At 54.2% G+C, this 17,622-nt stretch overlaps 1 protein-coding gene across 1 annotated transcript; it reads left to right on the forward strand.

The window, feature by feature from the left end:
- Positions 1-1,685: 1,685 nt before the first annotated feature.
- MTG2 (mitochondrial ribosome associated GTPase 2) lies at positions 1,686-10,376 on the forward strand. The gene is made up of 8 exons (XM_079127244.1): positions 1,686-1,839; positions 5,465-5,514; positions 6,209-6,417; positions 7,606-7,753; positions 8,038-8,153; positions 8,544-8,762; positions 8,904-9,042; positions 9,705-10,376. Exons 2-8 carry the CDS (start codon positions 5,490-5,492, stop codon positions 10,094-10,096), a joined length of 1,248 nt encoding a protein of 415 aa, XP_078983370.1. The 5' UTR covers positions 1,686-1,839; positions 5,465-5,489; the 3' UTR covers positions 10,097-10,376.
- The last annotated feature ends 7,246 nt before the right edge of the window (positions 10,377-17,622 follow it).

Below are 17,622 nucleotides of genomic sequence, written 5' to 3' on the forward strand. Positions count from 1 at the left end.
AACCCAGGGGCGCTCTACCACTGAGCTACACCTCAGCCCTTATTTTTTTTTATTTTGAGACAGGATCTCATTAAGTTGCCCAGGCTGGCTTCAAACTTGCCGTCCTCCTGCTTCAGCCTCCTGAGTGGCTGGGATTACAGCAAATGTAATTCTTTGGTCCAGTGTTGAGTAGTTTAGAATTTATATGACACATTTATTTATTTATTTATTTTTCACTTTTATAAGTTTTGCTACAATTAATCCTGGCAGGCCATGCTGGGAAATATGGAGCAGGTACTGTTCCCATTTATAGATGAAGAACCAAGGCTCAGATGAAAGAACTTTTCTGTATTGACTGCCAGTCCTGTTCTAGGACATTCTCCCTCTTCTATGGGAACATGGGCATATACTTATATTTCTCCCTCTTCTATGGGAACATGGGCATATACTTAGATTTATGTTGTAGGCATAGGTTTTTTTAAAAAGAAATCCTTAACACCAATAAGGGCTTAAAAATATCACGCCCATATTAAATTACAGAAATGAGAGTTCTTAATTGCTAAATGATAAAGGTATTATTTCATGTAGGGGTCATCTCTTGATTTTGTTCCTTTCTGTCAGTTTTATAGAACTAATTTGCAAACTCAGCTGGCGACTGCTTGAAAATGTGTGACATGTTAGGTAATATGAAGATAGTTTTTATCCCTTGCCAGTCTGGGAATATGCCGCGCGCGCGCGCGCGCGCGCGTGTGTGTGTGTGTGTGTGTGTGTGTGTGTGTGTACGCATGCGCGTGTGTGTGCATTGTTCTGTTTTTTAAGTGTTGTATAAATGTTTTTTGAAAGAAGAGGACATTTTAAAAAACTTACTACCCCAAAAGTTCAATCTGGAATGTCTTACATTAAGAATTTCTTGAATGTTGTGTATATATTTTAAAAAGCACTTTGTGAAAGTCTGTACATTTATTTCCTAATTTATACATGATTTCCAGTGTTAATATATTTATTGATCAACAACAGAATGTTTATTTAATGTTTGTCCACTTTCATGTAATATTGTGGGGGAAAGTGATGCCAGCCGCGATTTCTTTGGCTGTCTTCTGTCTTCTGTACCGTGAATGTCTCAAGGTCTGGGCAGAAATGAACTCCTCGTGCGGTGTGCCTGCCGGAGTCCTGTGCTTTGTACCCTGCGCACGGCCGAGGCCGGAGGCCGGGCCTGCCGCCCCTGCCCCAGCCTGAGCGGAGCAGCTTGTCGGGAAGTCCCGCTGAGCTGCAGCGGCGCCTGCGGGCCGCGCTGTCCAGGGACCGGCCTCCCGGAGCTCCTGTGCCCCCGCAGGTGCAGCCTCCGCAGCTCCAGGCGCCCTGCCGTGTAACGCTTTTAGCCTCTGCTTGGCCTCTGCCGCCGAGCGGGCCTCGTCGTCTCGTCTGGGTGCAGCGCACCCTCCAGGCCGGCTCCCGGCTCCCTGGGGGCTCGCGCATGAACCACGTTCCCAGCGTAACCGCGAACCTGTCCTCCGGAGTCGCCGGCGCCTGCGCGCCCGGCCCCGCCCCGGAAGCAGTCGGTGCCCCGGAAGCGGCGGCTCGGAGCTAGCCGCCTGCTGCGCTCGGTCGCGCCGCTCGGCGGCGGCGAGGCCGCACCCCGCGGTGCTGCGCTCGGTCTGCAGGGGCCGGAGGCCTCCCCGGGGCGTGCGGCAGGCGCCGGGGGACGGGGCCCTCGTGGTCTGCACGCGCGCCTCGCGCTGGAGGCCCTGCGCCAGGAGGCAGGCCCGGGGCACCGAGGCGGGGCGAGTGGCTTGCCCTCTGCGAGTCGGGCCTTAACTGCTGTGTCGGGTCGTGAAAAACGGGCTCCACGCCGCGGGGAAGGTAACGGGGCAGGCGCTTGCTTCCATCCTGCACTCCGAAGGCCTAGGGGAGGGTGCAGGTGCCGGCCAGCAGAGGCGCGGGAGGGGACTGCGTGAGTGAGGGACCCGAACTGGCGGGAAGCCCTGCTTTCCTTCCAGTCAGTAGGTCGTGGAAGGGGGCATGGGGCATGCTCGAGACAGCAGGGTTGTAAGGACTGAATTTAAGCCTCCATAGGAGGTTTTGGCAGTAACCTCTGTGGACCAGTTCAAGCTGAGCTTGACACTGCAGAACAGCGGTGACAGTGTCCTTATAAGTCTGTAAAAGCCCTGTCCTGTGACTGCAAAGCATGTCTCCGTCAGACTTCTGATCCTGGGCTGTCACCTTAGCCTTCTTTATTCTGTGCTAAACTGGATACTGTTACACATGGGTACTGTTACAGGGAGCAGAGCTCACTTTTCTGGGGTCTCTGCTCTGCAGGCAGGTGCTGTCCCATAGGAGTGTTGTGATGTCGGGTAGAAACTCCCTACACTTGCCACCCACTATGGCACACTGGCCACTTGAGGCTGAGTACCCAACAGTGTGGCCGATGGGGCTGAGGAACCAAGTTTCACATTTCATTCAGTTTAATTAATTGAAATTAATAGATCCAAGTGGCTCGTGGTTTCGGTAATGGATAGCGTAAGGATAGCCTCATTAGAAGGAAAATGGAGACCCCCAGCCAGCACTGCAGAACCGTGTGGAATTTGTTCCCCTGGCAAAGGAGACCTGCATCATCAGTGGGTCCCCCCACTGCAGTCGAAAGGGCAAAAAGGAGGTACGCCAAATTAGGCAGAATTTGGAGCTAAGATCTCTGGGGGTTTGCAGTTGACCAGCTTCTCCATCGCTGATTGTCACGGCTCAGGCTGCAGCTCATATGGCATGAGTTTCTGGCAGAGTAACTGCAGGTGGGCTTGTGTGGGTAAGCTGTAAGTTGTTTCTCCCTTAAGCACCTATTTCACTCTCCTCCCTGTCCCCCTCTTGTGAGTCACCTCTTTGCCTCGTGTGTTCGTTTGTAAAATGGGAATAGTAAAATACTTCCTTCACAGAATGTTTATGAGGACTAAATGAGCTAATCCCTGAAAAATGCTTAAAGTAGAATATTGCAAGCAGCAGCGAGGTGGCTGTGAACTCACATTCACATCCATACTTTTGCATTCCTGAAGGGGATTGCCTTTTTGTTGTTGTTGTTGTAGAAGGACACAATAATTTTATTTCATTTATTTATTTTCATGTGGGGCTAAGGATCAAGCCCAGTGCCTCATACATGCTGGCCAAGCCCACTGCTGCTGAGCTACAAACCCAGCCTCCCAGTTGTTTTGCTACTAGTGTATAAGAACACAAGTGATTTCTAATTGTAACCTTGTAGCCTGCAACCTTGCCCAGCTCATTTCTTGATTCTGATTGTTGGCTTGTAGATTCCCCAGGGCTTTCTGTGAAATCCCTAGTCTCCTCTGTAGACAGGGAGTTTTTCTTCCTTCCATTCCTTTACTGCAGTGTGTGCAAGGACTCTGTGGCATAGAGGTGCCCAGCGTGGCTATCCTGCCTTTTTCTTCATCTCAGTCTTTCTCCATGACTGTCATGCTAGGTGGCAGCCCTGGGATGCCCTCTGTCAGGGGGGCCATGCACCCTTCTCCAGGTTTGCTCTTGCAGTCGTTGCAGGGTCTGCCAACATGGGGAGGTGCCCTGTGTGTTCTGGGGCAGGTCCTGCTGTGTTGGTGTCTTCCCCTTTCCATGCTGCTGATTGATCTGAGAGCTGTTTTGTCATGGGTGCTTTGTACCTATGTGCAAGAGCAGTATTGCTCTCTTTTTGTAAAGTCAGATTTTGGTACTGGGGCTTTATTGGCCCATAAAATGAGTTATATAGTGATCTTATCTCCTCTCCTTTCTGAAAAAGTGTGTGTAAGACTGAGTATTCCTTGAATGTTTGATGGAATTTATCAAGAAAACAGCCTGAGTCTGGAATTTCATTTTGGAAATGTTCTTTTCCAGCCAATTCAATTTCTCGAGTAGCCTCAGACTATCTGGGAGTGGTGGAAGGCAAGGAAGCTCAACAAGTGTGTACTGGCAGCACTGAGAAGCAGCTCACAGCGCGCCCCTGGGTCAGTGCTGCTGCCACTGCCCACACGCACCCCGGAACACTGACACCCACACGTGGGTCTTCACACCCAGCTCTTCTCCAGTTCTCTGGGATGCTGGCTGTGTGCCCACAATTCAAGTTTATTCTGACGTTGGGGGCTGTGCCACATGGGCTGCGCTAGGATGGCGCATGGCGGCCAGCCGGAGGTTATTTTGATCACATCGGCAGTGAGGAGGTTGATTAATATAAGCACACCCAGGTGATTTATCATTGGCCGTATTCAATTAAGTCCACACCCACAACGCATGCACAGGTGTTCCCCAGTGCTCCTGCTCGGGCCTGCTTGTTTTAACCTTTGCCATGATAGGGCAGCTGGCTCCTCGCCTGATCTCAGCTGGCGTGGCCCCACCCTCTGCCTCCTGGAGGGAATATAAGCGCCACGAAGAAGCACCTCAGATAGATAGCACCTAGTTCACAGGATGCGGGACCTACCTCTAAGAAGAAGCAGCAGAACTCTAAGAAGAAATAGATATCTGATAAGCGTAGAAGCCTTTCTCTAAAAACTTCCTCTAAAAGCAAAGTCTCTCTTCCTCTCAAAGCCTTTCTTCCTCTAAAATCAAGCAAGCTTTTCTTCCTCTATAAGCTAGAGAATAAGCAAGCGAGCAAGGAAGCAGCACAGAAATAGAAGTAGTTTATTTCCAGTCCACCTCCGATAAATACCTGCGCAATTGTTGCTGCAGGCGGTAACAAATATCTGCGGGATTGTTGCCGCAGGCGGCGACATTCTGACACTGTGCCAGGAAGACTCAGTTACACAAAACCACCCCCATCTCAGATACTAGTCACAAGTAGTGGGTCCCCAGGTACCCACACCTCTGTTGAACTTTGCTACAACCGCAGGGTGGTGGGCAGGGCAGGGGGCGTCCTCCAGCTTCTCCCCAGACTCAAGAAAACGTGGCATTTATTCATTTGTTATAAAGGATACATTGTAAGGCTACTGTAGAGGATGCAGTGAACAGCCAGAGAGGTCCAGAAAGGCCCTGGGCAGGAGTTTTTGCTCCTGTGGTATTGGGGTGTGGCACCCTCCAGCATGTGAAGTGTTCTACCCAGAAGTTCTCCAGATCCCATGGCTCAGGTGTTGGTGGAGGTTCCTCACGGGGCATGATCAGTTGTTGGCTCGTCCCAGCCCCTCTTCCTGCGGAAGGATGGGGTGAGGTGAGAGTCCCAAGCTTTGCTCCAGGCCTGCTCTTTCCGGTGCCCAGCTCTTGTCCTGACGCCATCCAGGGGCCCCTGAGAACACCTCAGTAAAGCAAGTGTCTCCCCTGGCATTCAGCAAGTTCCAAGAGAGGTAGTAGCACTGCTCAAATTCTCTTTGCTGCTGTTTCTCCCGTCACTCAAGGAAGGGACTCGGGTCAGACCTGGGGCAGAGACCAAGTAGCTGTTGCTCTTCACCTCACAGTGGGGTAGCCAGTGCTGCTCTGTCCTCATGGGTCAGCTCAACCCGCACTCACCATTCCTGTCCATTTTTAGGTGAGGCGACTGGGGCCGCAGGTGCATGACCTTCCCTGGGTCACTCCGAGGTGAGTGGCAAGGGTGGGAGTTTGTTTGGTCTGGAGTATCACCACCACTGCAGTCCACCGCAGTGTTCTCAAGTTCCAGTCTGATGATTGGAAACTGCAGGAGATGAACACAGTTACGCTTGGGCAAATGAATACTTTTATTTTGAAATAATTTTGACTTGAAGTTTAGATTGCCTTTTCTTGGCAGGGGGCGGCGGGGGTTACCAGGGATTGAACTCGGGGACACTTGACCACTGAGCCACAACTCCAGCCCCGTTTTGTATTTTTTTTTATTTAGGGACACGGTCTCACTGACTTGCTTAGGACCTCACCATTGCTGAGGCTGACTTTGAACTCCCAATCATCCCATCGCAGCCTCCCACGCCGCTGGGGTTACAGGCGTGTGCCACCATGCCTGGCTAGATTGCCTTTTAGTGTTTTCATGAAGCAGACACTTGATATTCCCCCGGGAGGCACGCCCCATGCTGTGGGAGACCTAATGACTTCAATTCTTTATACTCACGTCTGCCTGCGTCACAGGTGCGCTGCTGGGCACCGCAGGACACCACGTGCCAGTATTGAACGTCGGGTTGTCGGTTCAGTATTCTGTCTCAGGCACCAGGCTCTTTCTCCCATACGCCAGGCACGTTGCTCCAGCTTCTCACTCGGGCTTCAAAGACCCGAGGTCTCGTTTCGCCCACTGGACTCATTTTAGGAGCCATGGTACCTGTGAGGCTCTTCTCAGCAGCGTCTCAGACCCTGCTGGAGGGCCTGGCACAGTGGACTTGGTCTGCACAGGCCAGCCTCAGGCCCCGCCAGCTCCCTCCACAGCAGGCTTCACCAAGGTTGCTGTCAGTAGGCTGCACGGACCACGCCAGGCATCAGGAGCCCCCAGGAAAGAAGCCACTCTCTGAGAAAAAACTGGTAAGGTTTCTCAGCTGGGACCACCCTGCCCCGGCTCCCCTGTGGAAGGCAGCAGGGTGTCATGCATGCTGACCGTGTTACTGGAGGGACTGTAGAGCCTTTTGAGATGGGGCCCTTGTGCCGAGGACCGTGCTGTTGCAGACAGCAGCCCGCAGAGGGCCGGGCACCTTGGGAGGTGTGGCAGTGTGGGGCTGCTCACGAGCTACTGGCCTGGGGAACAGGTGTGTGCGAAGGAAGGGTCTTAACCTAAAATGTCCAGGGAGAAGTGACTCTTTGGATTTATAGTTTAAGCCTTACAATTTCTCTTGTTCTGTTTACCAAAACCTATTCAAAACAAGAATGGTCTTTAACTAAATTTAAGGAAATACAGCCGGGCGCAGTGGTGCTTGCCTGTGATTCCAGCAGCTTGGGACACTGATGCAGGAGGATCACGAGTTCAGAACCAGCCTCAGTTAACGAGGCCCTGAGCAGCCCTGCGAGATCCTGTCTCTAAATAAAATGTAAAAAAAAGCTGCACTTGTAGGACGAGCTAACGTGTACTAACTGACCTAGTTAGCCAGTCGTTCTGATTCTTTAGCTGGGTCGCACCTGCCTTCAGGACCTGGAGAGAGCTCCTGAAGAAGGGCTCTGTGTGTCACCTCTCTGCATGTCACAGAGAAGCCCCAGCAGTTAGGGATGACTGTCCTCTCTCTCCACAGCTGAGAGTTCATGATTGTCCAGGAGGGACTCCCCCTTAACTTTGCTGCAGCCTACAGAACTAGGACTAGAACGTTTGTGAAGACGAGACCTGTTAGCACTATGGCCCACTTGAAGAAAGCTGTGTTTTCTTTGGGTTGGAAATGCTGAATTCCTTTTCAAAGGAACTGAAGCCTGAAAATTCTCATGACTTGTGGAAACTTATCTTTTAAAATATTTTTTAGTTGTAGATGGACACAATATTTTATTTATTAATGTGGTGCTGAGGATCAAACTCAGTGCCTTACACATGCTAGGCAAGCACTCCACCATTGAGCCACAACCCTTGCCAGGAACTGATTTTTATCTTTGGATTTTAGGAGAGATTAGTAATATTAGTGTCATTAACTTCTAAGTTTAATCAATAAAAAGACATATTTCTCATGTATACGAGATCTCTTGGGTGGACTGTGGAGTGTTGCTGATGCTCTAGGTGCCTTGTGCTTTCTGTAGAAAAGGTATTTTGTGGACCATCGGAGAGTGCTGGTTCGTGGAGGAAATGGAGGCTCTGGCATGAGCTGCTTCCACAGCGAGCCCCGCAAGGAGTTCGGTGGCCCCGATGGTGGAGATGGCGGCAACGGTGGCCACGTCGTCCTGAGAGGCACGTGCCCTGGGAGCGTCTGGGGAGAAGCTAAGTCCTCACATCCGCCTTATTGTCCTGAATGTCTTACATTAAAAACCTGATGGGCAGACATTTTTATAAAGTGCACGGGTGTTCATCAACAGTGTGCTGAACGCTGGACGTGGTGGCACAGCCCTTAAACCCACCACTTGAGGGGCTGAGACAGGAGGCTCTTAAGGCTCTTAGGCTGCACAGAATGTCAGCCACGGGCACTGGTTCTGTCTCAACTCAAAGGAACATCAGCGTTCTTGCTCTGCCTCCAGCTGACCAGCACGTCAAGTCACTGTCGTCGGTCCTGTCTCAGTATCAGGGTTTCAGCGGTGAAGATGGTGGCAGGAAAAACTGCTTTGGCCGAAGTGGTGCTGTCCTCTATATCCGGGTAAGCCTGGCTGCTGAATCCCTTCTCCTGCCACTGGCTTCAGCTACTCAGAGCGTGGGTGACCGGGCAGGTCACAGCCCACACAGGGCCTTGTGCACTGGTGTTGGGCCCGTGCGGTCTGACCCTGCAAGCGGAGAGACCTTGAAGGAGGTAACCTACAGAGCACACTCTGTGCCCATCTCTGTGGAGGCCAGCGTCTTGTTTTGGAAACACTTAAAAACCCTACAAAAGCCACTTGAACAGTCTGACAGATTATGAACGGCCCCATGGAACTCTTGGTGGCCAGGCCTTTTCTTGTGCTTCGTTCTGTGAGGGGAGAGGTTAGTGCCCCACCCCCCAGGCCCCTGCCTGTTGGTGGACCCTAATCCATGAATGCCATGTTGCTTTCAGGTTCCTGTGGGCACGTTGGTGAAGGAGGGCAGTGAGGTCGTGGCCGACTTATCCCTGCCGGGCCAGGAGTACATCGCTGCACTAGGTGGGGCAGGCGGGAAAGGCAACCGCTTCTTCCTGGCCAACGACAACCGCGCCCCTGTGACTTGCACCCCTGGGCAGCCGGGTCAGGAACGCATTCTCTACCTGGAGCTCAAGACGATGGCCCACGCTGGGATGGTGGGTCCCTGGTGGCAGGACAAGCTGCTGACTTAGGGGACAGTAACAGCTTCTTGGCTCGCTGGTCCCCGTCTCAGCCAGCGGCAGGCTGCAGCAGCAAGGTCCTTGTTGGACTCACGTGCTGCCTTCCTTGTCTTCCAGGTTGGCTTCCCCAATGCGGGGAAGTCCTCGCTCCTCCGGGCCATTTCAAATGCGAGACCTGCTGTGGCTTCCTATCCATTCACCACCTTGAACCCCCACGTGGGGATTGTTCACTATGAAGGTCACCAACAGGTAGCAGGTAAAGCATCCACAATCCCCGAGGGAGTCGAGGAAAATAACCACTCCTAAGCTTAGCTTCCTGTTTATACTAACTGAAACAACTTTAGTGAGTCTGGTCTTTCTTAAAATCAGCTCCACCCCCCCACCACCACCATCCCTGGAACCCATAGTTTCAGATCAGATCTGTGAGTGTGCATTTCGAGCCTGAGGAGAGTGCCTGCCACGGCTTCATTCTTCCATCAGGGACTCTGCTCTGATGTAGACTGTGTGCGATTTATGAAGCTTTCCCTGCACTGTTTTGAGAGAAGAAAACTTTTTCTAGAAGATAATGTACCCATTAAAAATAGCCTGTTGGGAAGCTGGTTTGTATAGCACTTCATGTTTTCAAAGTGCTCCATAATGGTTTCTATCAGTAATCAAATTATTAATAGAGTGCAGGAAGCTGTTTTTCCTTTTTGGATCATGTTTGAAGCCAGGAGGGGCAGGAACTTAAACACACCTCATCAGATCACTGCGTCATCTTGCATTCTGCAGATCTGAAAGGTGAGGCAGCCCCATGGCCTGGCCCACCAGCTACTGAGCTAAATGATGCTGCAGCTCCTTCAGCTCTAGGACCCCATCCCAGCCCCGAGTTCGAAAGTTACTGCAGTGTGTGTGACCCTGTGCTCTTGTTTCCTACAGTGGCAGACATCCCAGGCATCATCCGAGGTGCCCACCAGGACAGGGGCCTGGGACTCAGCTTCCTCAGGCACATCGAGCGCTGCCACTTGCTCTTGTTCATAGTAGACCTTTCTCTACCAGAGCCATGGACACAGGTGGAGGATTTAAAATACGAACTGGAGAAGTATGAAGAAGGCCTGTCTGAGAGGCCCCACGTGGTTGTTGCAAACAAGATTGATCTGCCCCAGGCCAGAGCCCGTCTGCCCCAGCTCAAGGCCCACCTGGGACAGGTCATTGCCCTGTCGGCAGTGACCGGGGAGAACCTGGAGCAGCTGCTGCTGCATCTGAAGGTGCTACACGATGCCTACGTGGAGGCTGAGCTGGAGCGGGGCCGCCAGCCTCTCAGATGGTAGCAGTGCCCAGTGGCACAGGGGCCTCCAAGCTGCACAAGCAAGCCTGATTGTAAGACATGGGTGGTTCTGAACACATAAGAGAAGATGCTTGTAAATACTGGAGAGTGTTGGTGCTTCTGTCTTCCCTGCCAGCTTGGGGCTCCCCCACCAGGTGCCCCCTACCCTCTGGCCTAGGACTCCCTCAGGTGGTGGAGCGTTCTGTGCCACCTGACACCCATCTGCTCCCCAGTGCCTTGCTGACTAATTTGCTAAGGTTGACTCATTTGTACTAATTAATACCCTTGATTAGGAGGAGGACCATGCCATGCTGGTGTCAGCAAACGCTGCTGCGGCGGCACACACATGAGCCCTGGGAGAGCTCAGCAGAATAACGCAGCCAGAATCTGGGGCTCGCGCATGTTAGTGCACGTGGCAGAGGCTGCCTGTGGTGTAGCTGGGCTTGGGCACAGTGATGCTCTCTGCTGCTCCCAAACGCCAAGGCGGACACAGCTTCGCGACTGAGTGCACCCAATATCCGGTGCGGGCACACCCAGTGTCTGGCTCAGCTCAGTGCACGCAGGCAAGCTGCTAACCAAAGGCAGCAGGAGCCTATGTTGCTCCCAGCAGGTAACCAGAGCAGTACTCTGCTTACTGGGGTTTGAAGAAAACCCTTGCTTTGGGCCAGGCAGTCACCAAGACTGAGCCGGTCCTGTGGGGATGTTGTTGGCCTCCTTCCCGAGGCTGGACTGCAGATGGGAGCCATGCTGTCCTCCAGGTGTTGTGCTCTAGGAAGCAGTCTCTCCTGTGAGGGGTGCAAGTCTTTGCCCCCAGGCACCTCACTGAGTGCAAGGGAGGCAGGATGAGGATGGCCAACCCTGCAGAATGCTCCCCCAAAGACCCCAAAGTCTCTGACGTGTCCCTACAGCCCTTCAGAAATGGCAGGGACAACAGAAGAGAGAAGGGGCCCTCATCTTTTGGGGAGATACCTGCCGCAGGCTGAGGTTAGCCACGGGGTCCGAGACCGGCTGCACTGTGGGAATGCTCAGTGCAGAGGCCCTTTCTGTACGTTGAGGTTGGGCTACCTCGAATAATAGGCCTGTGCCTCAGCTTTCAGGAGCAATTCAGTTTTGATCTAACATCAAATCTGCAACTAGAACACGAGGTCCTTTTACCCAGAGCTTTATTTTAATGTCTTGTAATTTCAAAGGTCCTCGTGTTCTGGAAGCCCTGGATGGGTCTTGCATCTATTTGCTTTCTCTTTCAGGCCACCACAAAGGGTTTCAGAGTCGAGCCAGGCCTGAGAGCATTAATTATCCATAGCTTTCATCTTCCTGCTCAGCCCCACATGCTTGGGCAGGGAGGCACTCGGAATGCCTCCCAGCCCTGACCCCATCGTAGCCTCCAGTAGCTCTGAGGCCTTGGTCTGGGCTGACTCTTCAGAGCTGTGTGTCCACAGGACACAGCCATCAGTCCTTTGCCAGGTTCCTGTCTGCTTGCCCCCCCCCCCCTTTGTGTGTGTGTGTGTGTGTGTTGCTGGGATTTGAACCCAGGGCCTTGTGCTTGTGAGGCACAACTGAGCTATATCTCTGGCTCCTCCCTGTCTGCTTTTATAGGCAGTTTTCTTTTTGCCATTCTGAATTTTACATTGAGATTGAACTCATACTGTCAACTCACCCTTTTATTATTTTAAACCTTTATTTTTTATTTTTATATTTCTGTGTGGTGCTGAGGATGGAACCCAGTGCCTCACACATGCCAGGCAAGCACTCCACCTCTGAACCACAATCCCAGCCCCTCAGCTCACGCTTTTAAAGCCTGCCATGTGGTGGTTAGTAGACTCTCGGGTGTGCATACCTCGAGGTCTTCATCACCCACAGAAACCCTGTCCCCATCAGCTATAACCCCCTTCCCCTGGACTCAGACACTAGTTCAGTGTCCCCACCGCCTCACTCTGACCTGGCCTTCACCCTTCCTGCAGCTGGAAGCCAGCCCTGGGTGGTCATCTGCCACAGCCTTGCGTGTAGTAGATGCTTGCCCCTGCGCCAGTCTTGAGGCAGGAGCTGCCTTCCAAGGCAGAAGAGAGCATCGCAGGGCCTTCGGTTCTCATCTACCCCAGCAGCATTAGAGGACCTGCCCCCCCAAATGTCTCTGAGCAGTTATTTGTGGAATGAGCAGGTGAGTGGGGTCTGGTACATCTACTTTCTCTTCATTTGAAACAGGCAGGTGGTACTAGAAGACTCGGGCAGCAGTGCCCTGTCCCCCTCCATCCCAGCTTCTTTACTGAGTGACCTCACACCAGTCCCCAGAGTTTACTGTGCCTGAGGATCCCCCGTACCAGGGCAGGCTGCCCATACCTGCTCTGTCTTGTTTTCCATCCCCTGTCATCTGTCCCCACTGACTGGTGACATTTTTCAGACACTCCAGCAAGCCAGCTTCCCTTTTTTTCCTGGCGGTTTCCTCCTGGGTCTGGGTCCCCTGCCTAAAGGCAGTGGCCATACATGCTCGGTAATGGGTCTGGCCTGCCCACTATGGGGCTCCCTAGTCTGTCTTGCTTGGGAGGCTGCCTCCTGTGGATCATCACCCTCCAGTGGTTTGCACGAGTATCTGTCATGGACTGCAGTCTGGCTACTCCATGATCTTTGTGGAAGCAGGTCTGAAGATTGGGACCCAAGCTTCAGTATGCAAAATGTCCCTAAGCTTCCCAGCTTTGAGTCCTGCACTCCACCCTTAGCCTGGCACCCTGGCTCCAGAGCTCCCTGTGCACGTGTTCCAGGCCAAGCCACCAGCTCCTGCAGGCCTTCAGGGGTGCACGTGGGAGGAGCTCCTCTCAACTCGCCCTCTGAACCCCTGCCAGCAGGTCTGCTCCAAGCTGTGCGAGGTCTGTAGCCCACTCTTCCTTTGTGCAGTCTCCCACCTGCCACATTCCTTTCCTATGCATAGCGGGAAAGAAGCCAGCAGGACACACTGTTTACAGAACATAAAAAGCCTGGGAAGGCCAAGGGGACTGGCCCACTTTCCAGCAGGACAGAGTTCCCTCCGCCCCAGCAGACTGAAGCCATGGGCAGTTGCTGGTCTTAGTGGCAGAGTGCAATGGAGTCCACCTTGCAGCCCACCACCTAGGTGCCCCAGCTTGCCCTGACCAGATGGGGCAGCACCAGCTAGGCTTCCAAGGGCCCTGGCACTCCCACTCTGTCCTGGCAACCAGAGGCCCAGCTGAGGCAGCACTACCTGATACTCCCCAGGGAGCCAGGACAAGCCCAATGTGGGACAAGAGAGGCAATCTCTCCCAGTTCTGGAGACTGGGCCTCCAGGATTCAGGCATCAGAATCCCTGGGGAGAGTCCTTCCAGCTCCCAGGGGCTCCTGTGGCCTCAGACCTCTGCTGCCATCTTCACGTGGCACCTCCCTGTGTCCCTCTGTCCTCTTCTTAAAGACCCTAGTTACTGGACTTAAGGTGCCCTCTAAATTCAGGATGCCCTTCTCTTGAAAACCCTAACCGACGACTTTCACCAAGATGCTATTTCCCACCAGGGTATATGCTGAAGTTCTGGACAGACATGAGTGCTGGCCTGTCATCCGCCCTGTGTGGCGTCCCTTCTCACTCTGATGCCCTGTGTGCCTCATGAGGGGTGTCGCACTGGTCTGGGGCTTCTGTGAGTCTCCTCCTCCTGTCCTCATCCACATCAGTGCATCAGCCTCAGCTCCACCTTAGAACCAGTCAGAACCTGGTTTCTCCCCCTGGATTATCACTGCAGCCTTCTAACTTCCCTGCCTGTGCCCTTTCCATGTGGCAGGACCCTGTGCATGGCACATTCCTCTGCCCACTCAGGACAGGTCTCCTGCTGCTCTGCCAGCCACTCCCTGGCCACACTGAGAGCACCCTCTAGATTAAACCTCCTGCTGACCCATGTGACCAAATGCCCCCAGTCAGGAAGCAAATACAGCCCACCGACCAGGCCCTCAGCACAAGCTGCCACCCTCCTGAAGCCACTTGAGAAGGTGACCTCATTTTGTCTGCAGTACCCCCAACACCTGGACAGCACTGGCACCAGGGCTTGTCGTGAAGGCCAGGCATGCTGAGTGCACTTGTGTTGGCTCATGCAAGGTGTTCACCAGTAGGGGACACCACCCAGCAAAGAAGGGGAGCAAGCTGCACGGCCATCCAGGAACCAGGAAGTGAGGAGACCATGTTCCCAAGGTGGCCACTGTGATTGTCCATGTCATGGCAGATTGCATGGAAGCAGTGGTGGCCAGGGGTGTGGGTGGGGAGCAGGGAGGGGTGCAGCCAGGCAAGGGTAGCAGGCGGGTGGACGGAGGTGATGTCCTACATCCACACATGGAAAAGCCTCTTGGTACTGAGTGTGAGGCTGGGTGGGGCGCAGAGTATTGCTCACCTGGCATGCTGGTGAGCAATGCTGGTGAGGCCCTGGTTCACCCCCCGTGGCCCCAGGAAGAACCTGGTGTTTCATGGGCAGCAGGTTCCAGTGGGAAGAGGAAACATTCCCAAGGTGAACGGGGCAGCGCTGCAGAGCCACGTGAATGGACTTGATGCCACAGAGTGGACATTCACAGCAAGGGGACTGCAGAGCCGTTTCTTCCACGGCAACAAAAATTGCCAGTATCTAACACATCAGGACAGGTTGCGCGTGGGTGCAGGCAGGATGGGCAGGGCGTGGACGTTGGTGTTGGTCTCCTGCTGTGGGCCTATGATTCCACTGGAGAACACTGGGTGATGGGTGCTCAGGGTCTCTGTACTGCCATGCGTCACCCCTCCCCCCACATGTGACTATGATAAACTCAAAGGAAAGGCAAAGGACACCTTCCCCAGAGTGCCACTCTGCAGCAAGCCGCTGGGCCTGGGCCCAGCTGGCAGTCTGGAGCCGCATTTCCTGAGGGAATGGGCACCTGCGGTTGAGGAACACATAAAGGAGTCCATGGTAGCCTGCACTGCCCTGGTGTGAGGCCTCCCAGGGAATGTCCCTTCTTCCTCCTCTGTGGGGACTCCTGGGGACGTGACCATCAGCTCCACAAGGGTCAAGGAATCCACACATAACGGACATGTTCACGCCCATAGCAGGCGTGTGGCCCTTTTGAAATAAGTCAGACCCAGGGTGTTGGGGGAGGGCCAGCGCAGCAGTGAACCCCGGTTCCCAGCCCGACACACAGAGTGGGTGATCTCCCACACAGCCCAATGGCCCTCAGCCCACACCCACTGAACCCAGGGGTGGGAGCCAGGGCTACATGGGGCACAGTTGGTGGGTGCCGGAACAGGTTGTGTGGCAGACAGTTGCCTGGTTATGCTTTCTTGCAGTCATTTTGTTTCTGAGGAGAGGAGTTCTCTTAACAAAAGCCACTGAGTTTGTCTTTCCCCCAAATCAGGAAATCACCCCATGTTCTGCTGTGGCCACTGGGGATAGGACTAGCCCTGGCCCAGCAAAGGACTCAGTCATTGTGCCCATTACACTGGGCTGGGTGGTGGGATATGGTGATGGTCAAGTTTGGTTAGGCCCAGGGCAGGGTGCCAGTTCCACGTGGTTCTGTGTCCCGGGGCTAATGAGGCCTGCAGTGCAGCAGGAGGCATTGCCCGGCCTGACCTGTCCGGCACCTCACTTCAGCCTCCTGGGACAGGTGTGGGACCCCATCCTGGGCCAGGGTCCTCTGGACTCACAGGTCCCAGGTATCACCTGGGATACATGGCCAAGGGCAGAACAAAGCCTCGTGGTCCTGGTGACTAGGCCCCTCAGCATTGGTCAGGGCTGTGACTCCAGAGACAGACAGAAGCCGTGCCTGCTGGGAACAATCTGGGAGATGCAGGACGGAGCAAGGGGCACTCCCTGCCAGGATGGCCTGGGTTCAGCCTGCCTCACCGCAGCCCTGCCTCCACACTGCCGCCGGGTCCCAGACCTGCCAAGTCAGTCTGCCATCCAGCCATTGTGCCAGGAAGGCTTCCTCCTGCACCTCTGCCTGGCATGTCGCTCAGGCCCCCTTCGGCCTGGCACAGGCCTGCTGCTGCCAGACTAGAGGAACCCTGAGGTAGGGAGGGTGTTGGGAAATGTACCCAATGGTCTCCATGCCAATCACATGCTCTAAGTAACTTGCTCGTCCGGGACCACCCAGGGTAGGCACCTGCCAGTGCCTTCCAACCAGTTGCCCCTGCGTATGCTGGCACAGCCACTGGCTGCCCTCTCCTGGAGACTGCTGGTCCTATCCCCACCTAGTTGTGTGGCCCCACGGGGAGCACTGGGAAATGACTGGAGCGCACGTCCTAAAGGGCCCAGTCCTGGCTCCAGGAAGTGTCTGTGTGGCCCGTTAGGTGTCTGTGGCCCACCAGGGCTCAGGCCCAGGAGTTCCTGCCACCCAGACGGACAACTCTGCCATCCCTCGGGAAGGAGATGCCTGGTGCAGGTCCAGTACAAAGCAAGCGCAGGGGAGACTGGACACACTCCCTTCCTTTGGAGCATCTTCCTAAAACGCCTGCACTAGGAGTGGACTCACGGGGTGCCCATATCAACCAGAATGTGAATCTGCACCTTGGGATAGTCAGTTCATCACTCTAGTATGAATGAGTGGCTTGGAGGGAATGGGACAAGGGCCAGATGTTTTCTGGCTTGGAGTGGGTAATGGACCAGATGAGACCCAGAGCTGACAAAGAAAGCCTGTGGGTCCTGAAGGACCACGGCCACCAGGGAAGCAACTCTGCAAAAGTGGCCCACTGGCCACCCACCATCCTGGCTTGCTACAGTCTGTGGGTCTGCCAAGCTGGAGGACCAGCTGGGGGCTCCCCACCACCGGTTGCCCACTCTGACCCAAGCTTGGAACCAGGTCTACTGGGGACTTTAAAGATGGCCCAGCATGGACAGTGGAGGCCTGTGAAGGCTGTCAAATGTGTGCTGTCTGAGCGTGGCAGACCAGTGGCTCAGAGGGGCAGAGCCGTCCAGCCTGGCACATCCCTTCCTGTCGCCTCCCCCGCCTCACTTTCAGAAGCTGCTTCTGCCCCACTTCCCCTTTCTCTTCTTCATTTGAAGGGAATTTTCATACCTCTTGGGGTCCAAAGTCAGGAGGGCAGGGGTGGATGCTATCAGGGCCACCTGCTCAGTGGTCCAGACCCCTGCTGGCAGCCTGTTGGCAGGAAGAATATCACCTCTCTGCCCCAGAGCCTGGTGTGTCGAAAGACGGTTTCCTGCTAACACCCACTGCCCACTGGATATTTAGCTCCACATTTTTATTCATCAAAGACACGGGTGAGCCATGGGCAGGATCTTTCCCATCATGATGGCTTTAGGAAGGGAAGCATGCGGGTGACTTGTGAAACCTGAAGCACTCGAGCTCACTGCAGCAAAGCGGAATCCAGGTGCTGTCTCCTTCCACCTCTCAGCTTGGCTTCCCTCTGCACTGGCTGCTCTCCCTACAGGTGACCTCAGGCTTGGAGGCTGCTAGGCCAGTAATGGCAGCTGGAGAAGCCTGTCCTTCCAAGGCTCCAGCCAAAGGCCCAGCATTGCTGCTGGCTTACCAGGCTGGGGCTGTGGGCCACCTCACGGCCATCCTGGT

Source organism: Sciurus vulgaris (genome assembly GCF_902686455.1).
Source record: "Sciurus vulgaris genome assembly, chromosome: 2".
NCBI classification, from domain to species: domain Eukaryota; kingdom Metazoa; phylum Chordata; class Mammalia; order Rodentia; family Sciuridae; genus Sciurus; species Sciurus vulgaris.

Coding starts and splice junctions, on each gene's coding strand:
- MTG2 (XM_079127244.1), top strand. CDS start 5,490: ATGACCTTCCCTGGGTCACTCCGAG. Junction 6,418..7,605: donor CACTCTCTGAGAAAAAACTG/GTAAGGTTTCTC, acceptor TGCTTTCTGTAG/AAAAGGTATTTTGTGGACCA. Junction 7,754..8,037: donor TGGCCACGTCGTCCTGAGAG/GCACGTGCCCTG, acceptor CTCTGCCTCCAG/CTGACCAGCACGTCAAGTCA.